The following is a 15,097-nucleotide window of genomic DNA, read 5'->3' as shown; positions in this document are numbered from 1 at the left end:
CAATTTGTGGCACGACAAACGCGGACAAACACGGGTTGCAAATTGTCGGAAACTGACGAAAATCAGGCAGATCTGCGGGAGTTTACGGGGACGAAAATCTCACTTTTCATGCAGTGTTGGTCTCATCAGACCAGAGAATCTTCTTTCTTATAGTCTGGGAGTCCTTCATGTGTTTTCATATGTCTTGCACTGAAGATAAAGCCCCGACTGGTGGAGGGCTGCAATGATAGCTGACTTTGTGGAACTTTCTCCCATCTCCCTACTGCATCTCTGGAACTCACTGTGATTTTGGGTTCTTCTTTACCTCTCATCAAGGCTCTTCTCCCACGATTGATCAGTTTGGCTGGACGGCCAGGTCTAGGAAGAGTTCTTGTCTTCCAAAAACTTCTTCCATTTAAGGATCATGGAGGCCACTGAGCTCTTAGGAACCTTGAGTGCTGCAGAAATTCGTTTTTAACCTTGGCCAGATCTGTGCCTTGCCACAACTTTGTCTCTGAGCTCATTGGGCAGTTCCTTTGACCTCATGATTCTCGTTAGCTCTGACATGCACTAGGAGCTGTAAGGTCTTATATAGACAGGTGAATGCCTTTTCTAGTCTATCAAGTCTAATCAGTTTAATTAAACACAGCTGGACTCCAATGAAGCAGCAGAGCCATCTCAAGGAGGATCAACAGAAATGGACACCATGTGAGTTAAATATGAGGGTCACAGCAAAGAGTCTGAATACTTATGTTCATTTGATATTTCAGTTTTTCTTTTTTTTAATTTTAATGAACTTTTTTGATTTTAGCAAATGGCTGCAATGAAACAAAGTTTGAAAAATGTAAAGGGGTCTGAATATTTTTCGTACCCACTGTTAAATGAGAAATAGTACTCTTTAGTGCCAAAGGCAATATTTCATCATATGCCTATGACTGATTTTGGAAGGCTTAAAATGTATTATATTACCTATATGACCTTAAAAAACCTTTTGACAAATAAAAATCTCGGAAGTGTGTGTGTGTGTGTCTATAAACCCAAAATAAGCTAAGGTGGAAAATTAACCTTTTAGGAATTCAAAATGATTTAATCTAACTTTAAAAAGCTATTATGTGAAGCTGTTTTCAGTCATCTTTGCAGGTTGCATCATGCTACACAGCAAACCTGTAATAGGGTGATACATAACTTTTTATAAGTTTGTCTAAAAATACCATGACATGGGCAGCAGACAGCTAAATCACGGTAGTTGCTGCATCAGGGATGCTTTCTTTGGAAGGGACGGGGAAGCCGGAGACAGAATTGGAGGTAAATGCAAAGAAATCGTCAAAGAAAAAACTCGCAGTTAGAGTCTTTATTCTTTCATATCAACGTTAAAAGGTTATATTAAATATATTTTGCTTAAGTTTCTAACAAAAGCTTTCATTAATCTCAGGTAGAGATATTTATTAGGGGAGCAGATAATATATGCAAATAAATAATCTGTTAGATTTCTATTTTAAAAGATAAATGATGCCATCTCTTTGCTTCCAGTGCCAAATGGTGCCATGCTGGGCCACATTGGGCCACTATCCAATATGACAACATAGAAATCAATAAGCAGTTTGTGGCTATAAGATAATAACATGTGGAAAAGTGTAAGGTTATTAGTATTTTTGTGAGTTACTGTATGGTTTTTTAGTAGGAAATAACCAAAACTGCTGAGTAAAGAGAAACCCAGAGGACAACCGTCCTTTCTTTGTGGGATGTTGCTCACTGTGTTGATGAACACTAATGTGACAGGGGAAAGCTGGCGTGAGGTGATCTCTCCACAATGGAGGGAAAGGCACCACACTGGGCTTGTTATTTTGCTCTTTTCCAGGCTAGTATATCACAGACAACTAGCCGAGTGAAAGTCAGCTCAAACAGACGCCGCTTCAGGTCTTCTGCAAGGTGAAAGGCGTATTCTGCTCAGAATGAGTTTTTAATGTGTCCCCTAAAACCTGGCGGGGACCGCTGGGCAGAATCCACACTTCCAACAGCATTAACACCAAATGATGTCAGTTTGATCATGTTTATCTGGAAAGATAAGTCCATGCTGTTACCGGTGTTGAGCCTACCGACTGATGTCCAACATTTCATTTGTTCTCCCGTTTAATTACCCAGCTTTATTTGTTTTGATTTAGGGTTTCCAGGGGCTCTTTTCCTAGCAGCATGACAGCATAGGAACCATTAAAGCACCAGAAAAGCCAAAGAAACTGAGGAGAAGAAAGGAGGCCAAATGGGGTGATTGCGACTGAAAGGTGGCCATGGGGATGATGGACAGACTGAGGAGAGAGGTGGGGGTTTGACCGTGGTCGTGGAGCAATATGCATTCAAGGATCAAGTGAATGCAGCTCTGACTCTACACAACCACATGCTAATGATGGCGACCATTTAATGTGTCAAATTCACAATTCCCTTCGTTCTCTCCTTCTTTTTCCTCCGTGGGGCTAATTGCTCCGTCCCCTCCTTTTTGACAGAGCGGCTGTTGGGTTGAATTAAAGCCCATATTGTGCCGTGTGTGCCCAACCTGCAATTCCCAAAGCGGGATCACATGGAAACCACACACACACACACACACACACACTGCTCTGAACAATCAGCTGGACCACCTTCCACGTGTCTCTGGCCTTTGCACGCTTAACAACTGTTTAGAAAATTGATGCCTTCAAGCTTTGGTATCAAATTTTGGTTAGCAGTTTAGATATCATTCATTTCTGCACTTTTAAAGACTTTTTTGAAAGTTTTTTATGTTTTTTTTATGAGGGTCGAAGGATTTTATAACAAAAAAAGCTTAGATACTTTACACAAACACAGATTTGAGATTATGATGAGCTTTTTTTAAAGTAACACAGGGTGAGATACATGCCTAATATATGCCCTATCAAACACATCTGCTGTTTACAAGCAACTTTCACACACTTTCTGTAGCCATCAGTAAAGCTTATGTTAAAAAATATGGTTGAATATTGATCCACTTTTGTAGGCAGTACTCACACTTTATTTTATTTCATTTGATTTGTTTCCTGCTTCAGACCTGATAGCCGCTACATAATACTGCCTCTACCATGCCTGATAGCTGGCAGCTTGTCAGAAATAGCTTCAGACTAACTTTAAAGTCGTAGGGAAGTCCTATTTAAATGTCAAATCATTCTGGCTTAAACATGTATATTAATGCACTCTTTATCAGACAATATTGTCCTAATTGTTAGAAAATTTCAATTTTTAAAAAAGTCCTGTCTTAAAATCATTTTTTTTCTTCATTATCTTATGCAGGCCAGTTTGTACAATTTGTACTTAATACGTCAGCTTGTACACCTAAATTCGGCCAATCATATATCAACGGTCATCTGTCAATTAAATTTTTCCGGTCATAGTATCTTGATTCATATGTGGCAGCTCATAAATGCAACGGTTGCAATAAGAAATAAGAGTAATTTACTCTCTACTGAATGGACCTGCCGCTGTCAGTCAGAATGGATTAGTACGACTGAATCTTCACCCATTATCGTTCACACTATCAGGCTGTGTTAGGGCCTAAACGAATCATTCCCTTGTTCATGCAGTACATTAATCACACCAAGAGTAAAGCTGTTTCACCTCGTCATATAATACTGAATACATCTCGAATTTATATAATACAGTGATTAATTTTTTTAATCAGATATAAGCTGTAAATTTATCTTTTTCACAAGCAATTTATGTTTTAATCTGAAAGTTACATTCACAGTCGTATCTTTCCACTTCCCATTACTAAAAATACAACAATGGGAAGGGGAAAGCCTGTAATGCTATTAATATTTATTATTTTAACTGTTAAGGAACATTACAAACTGTTAAAAGTCTTCAATTAGCAGGCTTAATGTGACCAAAGTCATGCTTATCGTCTAATATAAATGTAAAGGAGCAAAAAGTTCTATAAATAGTACAATAAATCTGATCAGAGTGTCATTTCGTAAGGTTATTGAATCTGAAATGAGGGAAACCATGGAGATAGGAATCAAAAAAAGAGTTTTATTTGGTAAAAACGTGAATGGAAGCCAGCGGACTGGATCACCCCTCTTATGGTACAGTAGTACCCATTCAGAATTTCCCCACTTCCCTTGATGGGCCCTTGGCTGGTCCCCTACAATTCCTTTTTAAATATCAATATTTGTACTAACATATTCTTTCCGTAATGATTTGTGGACATTAAGCATCACCTTCTGGTCAGACCCTGTAATTCAGTGAAAGTGTGGACTCGGAGCATAAAAATATGCAAGAGGGGGTCACTCCAGTTGTTGGAAGTTGAAGGGGATTTTGCTGGGAGTTGGAGGGAAGTGGGCTGCCATTCGGCTGGCGTTTGACTGGGAAAGGCCATTTTGAATGGCTGCTAATGTAGTTGTGTGTTTTTCTCTGGGGAAAGTGAATTTCAGGGTTTCAGAAATGTTGGTTCCGAGAAGATCATTCCTCGCTTTGTTTGAACAATGTTGGAAGGTGGACAGGCAGGTGTGGCTCAGACAGGAAAGCAGAGGCAGCCAGGCAACTTCCTTGTTCCAGGAACCTACGGTTTGGAGATACTTGAGTCAGGATCATGATTACTAAGAGAGGGAAACAGATACATGGAGTGAGAGTTATGCTCTGAAAATAACTGGGAAATTCAGCTAGGAGTCGGTCCGGCACTACGCTGAAAGCCTTCCTCCTGGTTTCAGCTCCTTATAAAGATCCCCTGATCAGTGGAGATAAAACACCTGCACCCCACACCCTGTAGAGAGGAAGAGAGAAGGACCCATGCCAACACAACCTGCACTTAAAAACATAAGTATGACACAGAGCTATGCTTATTGCCCATTTTACTGTAAAATCCAAACAACGGCAAATGGCTGCATGAATTGGATATTCAGTGAACTAATCTTTTAACTGTATGCACTGATACTAGTCATTGAGCACACACAAAAGTACAGTTGTTCCCATACCATGCTATACCATAATTTATTTATAAAGCACTTTCAACACCCAACAGGACCAAAGTGCTATACACAATCATAATATACAAATAATCAGTCATAAAAACAATAAATAAAGTGGCATATAAAAGTACTAATAAAATTATAAAAGAAACACAGTAAGACAAATTCGACATGATTGTGTTTTAAGCAAAGGAAAAGAAATGGGTCTTAAGAAGAGCTCTAAAATCTTTCTTATTGTATGATTTTGATATAATTGAAAATGCCTCCAAAAGTATTTTTTGTTTTACTTGAGTAGCTGTACATTTGACCTTCTTAGATATTCACTGAGTTCTTTGCAGGGGCGGAGCTAGATAGGGGGCCAGGGGTGCCACCATTTTTTCCCTCTAATACAGACAGTGGCAACAGTAATACCCTCAAATGGAATATTCAAAACATTAAAATGTTTCATACATTGACATTTGCTTGACAACAAAAACACTGTGGTTAATTTACTGACCTTAAAGATCATAAGTACAGAATTTCTGCTCTTTTCAGAACTAGATTTTGTGTTCTCCCTGAGCATGCGTGGGTTCTCTCTGGGTACTCCGGCTTCCTCCCACAGTCTAATATGACTGTTAGGTTAATTGGCTTCTCTGAATTGTCCTTAGGTGTGAGTGTGTGCATGAATGGTTGTTTGTCCTGTGTGTCTTTGTGTTGCCCTGCGATGGACTGGCGATCTATCCAGGGTGTAATCCACCTCTCACGTGAAATCATAGATAGCTATTTTAATAAAAACCTATTATATAATCAATTTATGTAGATATCAGTACTTGTAAATAAAAGAAAGAATTTTAAAAATTTATTTTAAAGGAAAAGATGTTCGCCCCAGAACTCAAACCTGAAAGAATTGTATCCACTATACCTTTTATCTGGGAATATGTTTAAATATATGCGTCTATTTTCTATCTAAGGCTGTAGGAAAGGTTATTTAGTCTTTAATTAGAAAATATGGATGTTGTGCTAATTAATTTTCCTGTTGGAACAATGTAGATTGACCCTGAGGTTCTGGCACAGATCCACTTTCGGCCACCCTTCTATGTACATTGGTTATTGCCTGGCCACCCTTGTAAAAATGTTCTGGCTACGCCCCTGGTTCTTTGGACTTTGCTCATCTCTGATGCACCATGAAACCATTAAGCACAAATAGTTTACAAAAAGGCTCATAATCAGGAAAGTAAGAACATAATCTCTTTGTTAAACCAGGTGCTTACACCATAGCTGTAATAATTTAACATAAATCAATGCATATAATGATATGGATAAGTCAACATATATTTCAACTCTTTGTCCATCAAATTACTATTTCAAAGCGCTGTCTCTAAAAATGTATCTCTGGTCTAAAGATGTCCACACTCAAACTCAAAAGATTATTATAAGAATTAAAGTCACTCTATGACAGTTAACACCGTGAGAGAGTTAAAAAAACTCTAAATAGTTTAAATTCAGCGCTTATCTGACTGAAATCTGTGTTTGATAAATTTAGCTTTGACCAGGGTAGAATTTCTCTAACACTAGTCATTACTGTCAATGTTAACACCATACAAATTTATACTCAAACTTATCAGGATTTATGAACAAATAAAGCTGATTATCATCATCAATCCAGCGGTGATTAATCTCATGCTGTCGGACACATTGTAGCCACAGCTCACCTGGAGCAAGCTCGTAGGAACAAAGCTGCTGTTAGCAGGCACTACTGGCCCTTCTGAGAACCATGAACACTTCATCAATTCATGTCGGTTGTCTTGCCTAAGGACTCAAGAGCTAAGCTGGGATGTGAACCAGCAACCCTCGAGCTGCAAACTTCTGCGACCTACGCCACAAAACCTAAGCCTAATGATGTTTTTGTGAGTGAATGGGTATTTTGTTGACATTTTGTTAGAAACTCAGCTTACTGTTTATCTTCAAATCCGCACCTAAGAAAGTTGCTTGAATTTAACTTCGTAGATTGACACCTATTGTTAGGAGGAACTCATTCTTGCATAGTTGAGTTAGACTAAAGGCATAAATTAACACAATACTTTCAACGTACAACACAGACACCGGAAGTTCCCATAATTGATTGTATCTGTAACCCAAATCATGTCCTATGATCCCTTAAGGGTGGTGGGGTTCTCTCTGAAGCTATACCTCTATACTCTGGAACTATTCAGTGAGTGGTCAAAACTCAGATATATATATGTCAAATAAAGCATTTATTTTAAACACGCCGAACAACACAAATAATAATTCCCCTGTACACCCCCCTTTTACAATAAAACGAATAAAAAAAACAAATACTCCTCAGCCGCTAGGGGCAAATAACCTCTAAAATGACAGAAAAAACCGTGTGGCCACACTATAACAAAACTCTGAAACACCTGCGCAGGTACTAAACAAAATAGTCGGCACATAAAAGAAAATACCCCCAAAAATAATCGTTGCAGGCCTGTTGTCTATGTAAACTGAAGAAATAATCCTTTTTCAAAGGTCCCTTACTCACAGTACGGTTGTTCCAGTCTTCCAGTGGAGAGGAAAAAAACAAATGTAAAAAAAAAAACCCTGTGTGCGAGCCGCACAAGATGTCCGGCCAGGTAGCTGATGAAATCCCTCCCACGTCGCCGGAGGAACCTCTGGCTTTCCCGGTCACCAGGGCGCTATCCGGGCAGCGGTGCTCCCACGTCGGCTACTTCAGTGGAACCACTGGCTGTTCGGAAACCAGGGCGCTAACCGAGTAGCGTTGCTCCCTCGTCGGCTACTTCAGTGGAACCACTGGCTGTTCGGAAACCAGGGCGCTAACCGAGTAGCGTTGCTCCCTCGTCGGCTACTTCAGTGGAACCACTGGCTGTTCGGAAACCAGGGCGCTAACTGAGTAGCTCCGAGCTACCTCTGGCAGGGGCTAACTTTTCTCGGCCTGCCCTCGGGCTGGGTTGAGGCGTATCAAACCGGCGAACGTATAAACTAAGCACTTAAACACTCACTACGGCCACGTCCCTTCAAAAGGCCCCGCCGATTCGGTATAAAACAAACTCCGGTGGCCCTCCCGTACAGTTTTTCTCTTTTTCCTCCGGGCCCAAAAAAAAACTGTCCCTCGTTCTTTCCTCTTCCAGAAGACGGGCCACGCCCCCCACCGGGAAAACAAAAAAAAAACCCGCCCCTCTCTCTTTTCTTTTCCTGCCTCTCTTTTGCTGTTCCTTTCTCTTTTAAATCAAAACAGTTAAAGTAAATCTCTGCAAAATATTTAAATGCATAGCACATGAAAATAAACCAACTGTATAATACAGGAGTTATGAACTATATAAGCCCATATATGTCTTAACAGAATTTTCTTTTTTAACAAAAAAAAAAAAAAACATCCCAGTAACACCTGGGTTACACTCCCCCCTTTCTAAAGGTCTGGATGTCCTCATCAGACTGAACTAACCACTGTCACCAGGTAAGATACTAATAGTTAAACAGTTGACCACTCGACCTTGCTTAGTCAACTCCCCATCCCTGGATACACATATTTTCATTCCTTTATGCTGTATGACCAATGGATGGTCAGAGGGTGTCCCTAGTTCATCATAAGTGAAACGGATCACGGGCTTGACCATTCGTCTCTCTCGAGGGGCAATATCTCTTGCCTGTCCCCCGTTCCCCAAACTGTCATCTGTGAGAGACTCGACCTCTCCTGCGGACCCAGCACCTTGAAACTGGGGAGTGCAAGGTATCTCAGCACCACCCACTTCCGACAGGTTACAGTATTCATCCTCCTTCGACTCAACATGGTTTCCCAGGCCTAATTGCAAGTCATCAGTATCCACCTGAGTAATCCCCTCCACATCATCATGAGTCTGAGGTAAGCCAGTACCCACTTCACTACCATCACTCACTGACGGTGACGACCCATCGGGGCCCGGGTAAGGTGCATAGCTTGTCACTGTTGCAGGGGTGTATACACATTCATCATCCTCAGAGTCTGACTCATCGGGCCCCACTCCTTCGGATTTAGCACGACACTGCAGCCGTGTCCGCTCCACTCTGTGGACTGTTTCCATAGCCTCATCAGACCCTTCGGGTAACCTTACAAGAGAGCCTACTGGTAATAGGTGGTCTCGGTGCAGAGTTTTCACCACCCCTGCACCCTTCTCGGGTTTCACTCTGTACACAGGAAGGTTAGGCAACTTTTCTTGAACTACATAGGGGACAGAGTTCCATTTATCCTTCAGTTTCTGTTTGCCAGTGCCCCCAAAAGCACGAACAAGTACTCTGTCACCTACTTCTAACAAGTGGGAGCGAACTCTCTGGTCGTAGGCCTGCTTGTTGCGTTGGTGATTCTTGTCGGCTGCTTGCACAGCCAGTTCATAAGCAACATGCAGGTCTTTCTTAAGAGTCTCCACATATCTCTTGTGGGACTTTCCTTCTCCTCCCTCCTGCACCGAACTGAAACATAGGTCCACCGGGAGGCGCGCTTCCCGTCCAAACATAAGGAAGTACGGGGGTTAGCCAGTGGCATCACTTTTGGTGCAATTATAAGCATGCACCATAGCGGCAATTTGCTGACTCCAACACTTCTTCTTCACCGGGTCCAGTGTCCCCAACATAGACAACAAGGTCCGGTTAAAACGTTCGGGCTGGGGGTCCCCTTGAGGGTGATATGGCGTTGTTCTTGATTTTTTGATACCCAGTACCGTGAGCAGTTCCTTGATTAGCTTACGCTCAAAATCGCGGCCCTGATCCGAATGGATTCGGGCAGGTAGTCCATAATGGACAAAGAATTTTTCCAGCAAGATTTTGGCCACTGTTGAGGCTTTCTGATCTCTCGTGGGATAAGCCTGAGCATATCTGGTATAATGGTCTGTTACAACCAAAACATTTGCAATGCCACGAGAATCAGGCTCCATTGACAAAAAGTCAATACACACTAAATCAAGTGGGCCCTTACTGGTCATTTGGTGGAGAGGAGCAGTTCGGTGGGGCTGGGATTTGTGCGCTACACATCTTCCGCAGCTATATATGTAACTGGCAATGTCTGCGGCCATCCTGGGCCAGTAGAATCTGTCCCTGGTTAGTTCAATAGTCCGTTCGATGCCCAAATGCCCCCCATCGTCATGCAGAGCTTTTAACACCTGGGGACGAAACTGCTTTGGGAGGACAAGCTGGAGTATCTCTCTCCCTAACCTTTTACATATGGTTCTGTACAGGACCCCCCTCCGCTGAACTAGCCGGGGCCACTCTCGCAGCAATAAGTGAACCTCAGCGTCCTCACGTAGGGGGACATAAGGGCGCCGACCCCGTGCCAAGGCTCGTTTCACCTTACTAATGACCACATCTTGATCTTGAGCTAACTGTAAGTCATTTACACTCAGCTGTTCCAATGACTTAGCACTAACCCAAGTAGGGTGTACATAAGCATGGGGGATGCAGTCAGGAGACGCTCCGAGCTGGTCAACCCCTCGCGAAATAGTTCCAGGGAGATGGGATGAACTGACACTTTTGCAGACTGCTCTCACCCCTGATGGTGGTATCCATCCTTCTTCCTCTGCACTCTCTTTATCGCACCCTCCTTCCTTTCTTGACAACAGGTCTGCATCAATGTTCTCACGTCCGGGTCTGTACTGAATCCCAAAATTGTAAGTGGCCAAAGCTGCTAACCACCTGTGCCCACAAGCATTCAGCTTGGCAGAGGACAACACATAGGTTAACGGGTTGTTGTCAGTTCTAACGGTAAATTGGGCTCCGTAGAGATAGTCATGAAATTTGTCGACTACCGCCCACTTCAACGCTAAAAATTCCAACTGGTGGACTGGGTAGTTTCTCTCCGAGGCACAGTTTCCTGGTGGCGAAAGCTACAGGGCGTAATCCCTCAAGGTACTCTTGATTTAGCACGGCCCCTAATCCATCAAAGCTTGCATCCACATGTAAAATGTAGGGATACTGGGGTCGGCAAAGGCAAGCACGGGAGCATTAGTCAGGCAGTTCCTTATCTTTATGAAAGCCTCCGTACACTCATCAGTCCATCTATTCCCGAAAGGCTCAGACCTATTTAAATAGGGTTGGTCTTTGGTGGACTTCGGTGGGCGCCCTCTCTGAGGAGGGGCATAGCCTCTGGTCAAGTCAGTAAGTGGGCGTACTATAGCAGAGTAATGGGCAATAAACCGCCTATAATAGCCGCAAAAGCCCAAGAAGGACTGCAAAGCCTTGAGATTAGTCGGCTGTTTCCACTGGGCTACTGCCTTGAGCTTTTCGGGGTCAGTAGACACACCGTCGGCAGACACAACATGCCCTACGTATTTGACTTGAGTCTGGCAAAACTGACATTTGTCGATGGATACTTTTAAGCCGAACTCTTCTAACCGATCGAGGACTTTAAGGAGGCGCTCTTCATGTTCCTCCAGTGTGCGGCTGAAAATTATAATGTCATCCAAGTAGACAATGCACTGCAGCAGGTTCATGTCCCCTACCACTCGTTCCATTAACCTTTGGAAAGTGGCAGGGGCCCCAGTGATGCCCTGTGGCATCCTCTCAAATTGGTAAAAGCCTAGAGGGCAAAGAAAAGCTGTTTTCTCCTTATCTTCCTCCAGCATCTGTATTTGATAATAACCGCTTCGCAAGTCAAGCACTGAAAACCATCGGCTGCCCGTCAAACAGTCTAGTGCATCGTCTATCCGCGGTACAGTATACTGGTCTGGGATGGTTCGGGAATTGAGAGTGCGATAATCGATGCACATTCTAATCTTGCCACTTTTCTTCCTGGCCACCACAATAGGTGAGGCGTAGGGACTACGGGATTCTTTGATTATCCCTGCCGCCAACAACTCTTGTAAATGACGCCTCACATCGTCAATATCTGCGGGCGCAATACGTCTGGATCGCTCACAAAATGGTTTAGGATCACTGAGTCGAATCTCATGTTCCACTCCTTTGGCTAGCCCCACATCCCATTCCTCTACCGAAAAAACCCTTGTCCGGGCTGACAATTTCTGCGCCAACCTATGTTTCCAGGTTGCTGGTAAAGGGGAACTACCAAAATTAAATAGCTCGGGACATAGGCTACTAGTGGAGGACTGGCCCTGATCTACCTCTGTCACAACGTCAGCAGTATGTATTTGAGCAATGACGGTGCCCTTTGGGATGCACCGTTCTTTTAGGGACACATTTTGTAGCAGTACAGCACAATGATTCTTATCCAGGTTTTTTGGAAGGACCACACTGGGGGGTGAAGCAACCCCCTGCGGCAGGGTGTTGGAGTTGTCAAGGACCAATATCCCTGGAGCTCCAGGTGTGTGAATGGAGGCCCTACCTACTGCAATGCGCGCTTCTCCAGGAGTCAACTTAAGTGGTCCGGGCCCATTCCATGTTACCTGGCCAACCCTTTGTTCAGTCGGACCCGTCACCGTCCCCAATATACGGGTGCCAATCCTCCAAGATGCAGCCTGATGTGAGGTCGAAGCCATAGGGTCGGACACTGGTTCATGGTGGAAACCTCTAGCATTAGTGCCAATGATCAACGGTACCTGGTCTGGCCCTTGGGGGTCAGGACAAACCAAGGCCAGTACAGTTCGAGGCTTTTCACTGGGCCCATCCTCCAGGAACTTTACGTTAACAGCCACATAACCTTTGTATGGGTAGCTAGACTCACTCAAACCCCAAATGCACAGACTGGAAATGGGCTGGATTTTGATATGGGACAGATTTTTATTATACCACTTCTCAAAAATGATGGTGACAGTAGAACCACTGTCCATGAGTGCATTACACTCAGTCCCCTCAACAATGATCTTACTTACAGAGGGCCTCCCGACTAATCCATCCGGTAACCCGTCAGACGGAGAGGTGAGCTCGTCACTGCGACTGGACAGGTGCTTCACATGAGTGTCTGTGGTCCCTGCCCGGCTGGAGGATGCCTCATGTCTGCCATCTTTTTGTTTTCTCAATGACCGAATCAAGCGGGTAATAACTCTCCCTGAATCCTCAGGTGCCTCACAGCGCGTAGCGACATGGCCATCCTCCCCACATCGGTAGCAAAAATAGTCCCCTGACCCCTCTGATGGTGAACTTTTGCTATGGCCTGTCATTCGTCGGTTGTGTTGCTCATTGGTATCTCGGGGTCTCCATTCTCGAGGGTTAGGGGGGCGCTGGCACACGGCCATTATCTGTATGTGGTGTTGCAAATCGCACAATTGACGCTGTAACATGTGCACCTCCTGCTCGTGGTTTACTACATCCTTTCAGGGTGCTAGCACGGTTTCTGATTCCTGGGCTGGAAGACTGGGGCCAGAGTCCTTGGCAGACAACTTAGCTACCAGGACCTTAAGATGGTCTATCTCTTGCTTTAGCTTAGCCGCATCCTGGGGCTTAAGCTCGTCATCAGTAGCTCGTACTTGCCTAACAGCCGTTTTAGTAACTGCAAGGCCAGGCCTTTGCCGTACGGCTTGTTGGTCTTCTTCTTCTCTTATCTCTTTTAATAACTGCAAAAAGGATGGAGGTGTCTCTTTGCGTTCACGAAGCCTCAGCTGCACCAGCATCAAATCAGATTCCACAGCCCCTCGGAGAAGTTGCTCAACTCTTATACGATCTCTTTGTGATGCCATCACACCGCCTCTGAACACTACTTTAGTCAGGGCGTGTTCCATACGTCGCAAAAAGTCTGAGAGTCGCTCCCCTGCATGTTGTCGTAGCGCCCGGAAAGCATAGTATAGATCTTCCCCTGACTCCGCTGAACCAAAAGCTTGTTCCAAAGCTCCCAGATAATCTTGGGGAGTGGCTTGGGGATCGCTGGACCTAACAGCCTGCGCAATTTCAAGAGCTGGACCCTTGAGACTCTCAATAATTCGTTTGCGCTTTTCACTCGCTGAACATTCACACTCATCAACCATTAGGCGGGCCTGCATAAGCCAAGTATCTAGGTTCTCTTCTCCGTTGGGAGTAGGTGCAGTCCCCGAAAAGGGACGTAACCTTCGAAAAGCTGTATTCTCCGGGGCAATTGGCCTTGGGACTTTCTCCAGTATATCCCCCACTGTTTTTAGAAGAGCGGTGAAATGTGGGTCACTGGGACTGGAGGTGTCAGGGGTACCTGCTACTCCAGCATCTGAGTCGGTTGACATAGCTATAGGGGTGTCAGGGGGGACCACTGATTGAGCGCTTGAGTCAAGGGGTATACTTAGTTGCCATGGATCTCCCTCTTCAGGCCTCACTTCTGGGGGAATTGCATCGATGTTCACTGTCTGGCTACATGCACATAGCACCACAAGGCCCCGAGTTTCGGGATCAAACATCCGTCCTTTCACTTTGACACGTCCAAGACACTTAATAGCGTTAAGATGGCCCTCAATAGCTTCATTAAGGGCATCTTTAGGAACACTTTTGACTATTAATGCATGAGTTGGGTCTACCCCCTCTCCCTGGCACCAGTTCAGCAAAAATGACATTGTTACTGTTATCTTATTAAGTTTGTGCAGCTACTATTTTGGTTCGGCTTCAACTATTTTAGTCTAGACACTACTCCACTCACTGAAAATTTATTAATTAAATAAATAATTAATTAAATCAATCCCATCCTCGTCGCCATTTTATGTAACCCAAATCATGTCCTATGATCCCTTAAGGGTGGTGGGGTTTCTCTCTGAAGCTATACCTCTATACACTGGAACTATTCAGTGAGTGGTCAAAACTCAGATATATATATGTCAAATAAAGCATTTATTTTAAACACGCCGAACAACACAAATAATACTTCCCCTGTACACCCCCCTTTTACAATAAAACGAATAAAAAAATCAAATACTCCTCAGCCGCTAGGGCAAATAACCTCTAAAATGACAGGAAAAACCGTGTGGCCACACTATAACAAAACTCTGAAACACCTGCGCAGGTACTAAACAAAATAGCCGGCACATAAAAGAAAATACCCCCAAAAATAATCGTTGCAGGCCTGTTGTCTATGTAAACTGAAGAAATAATCCTTTTCCAAAGGTCCCTTACTCACAGTACGGTTGTTCCAGTCTTCCAGTGGAGAGGAAAAAAACAAATGTAAAAAAAAAAACCCTGTGTGCGAGCCGCACAAGATGTCCGGCCAGGTGGCTGATGAAATCCCTCCCACGTCGCCGGAGGAACCTCTGGCTTTCCCGGTCACCAGGGCGCTATCCGGG

At 43.9% G+C, this 15,097-nt stretch overlaps 1 protein-coding gene across 1 annotated transcript; it reads right to left on the bottom strand.

The window, feature by feature from the left end:
* Positions 1–13,177: 13,177 nt before the first annotated feature.
* Positions 13,178–14,377, bottom strand: LOC119791360 (paraneoplastic antigen Ma1 homolog). The gene has a single exon (XM_038297430.1). It carries the CDS (start codon positions 14,375–14,377, stop codon positions 13,178–13,180), a length of 1,200 nt encoding a protein of 399 aa, XP_038153358.1.
* Positions 14,378–15,097: the final 720 nt, after the last annotated feature.

Source organism: Cyprinodon tularosa, unplaced genomic scaffold (genome assembly GCF_016077235.1).
Source record: "Cyprinodon tularosa strain WSP-4 unplaced genomic scaffold, ASM1607723v1 ctg388, whole genome shotgun sequence".
Classification (NCBI taxonomy): Eukaryota; Metazoa; Chordata; class Actinopteri; order Cyprinodontiformes; family Cyprinodontidae; genus Cyprinodon; species Cyprinodon tularosa.
The sequence above is the reverse complement of the archived record's forward strand: the minus strand, read 5'-3'. Positions and strand labels throughout refer to the sequence as shown.

Coding starts and splice junctions, on each gene's coding strand:
- LOC119791360 (XM_038297430.1), bottom strand. CDS start 14,377: ATGTCATTTTTGCTGAACTGGTGCCAGGGAGAGGGGGTAGACCCAACT.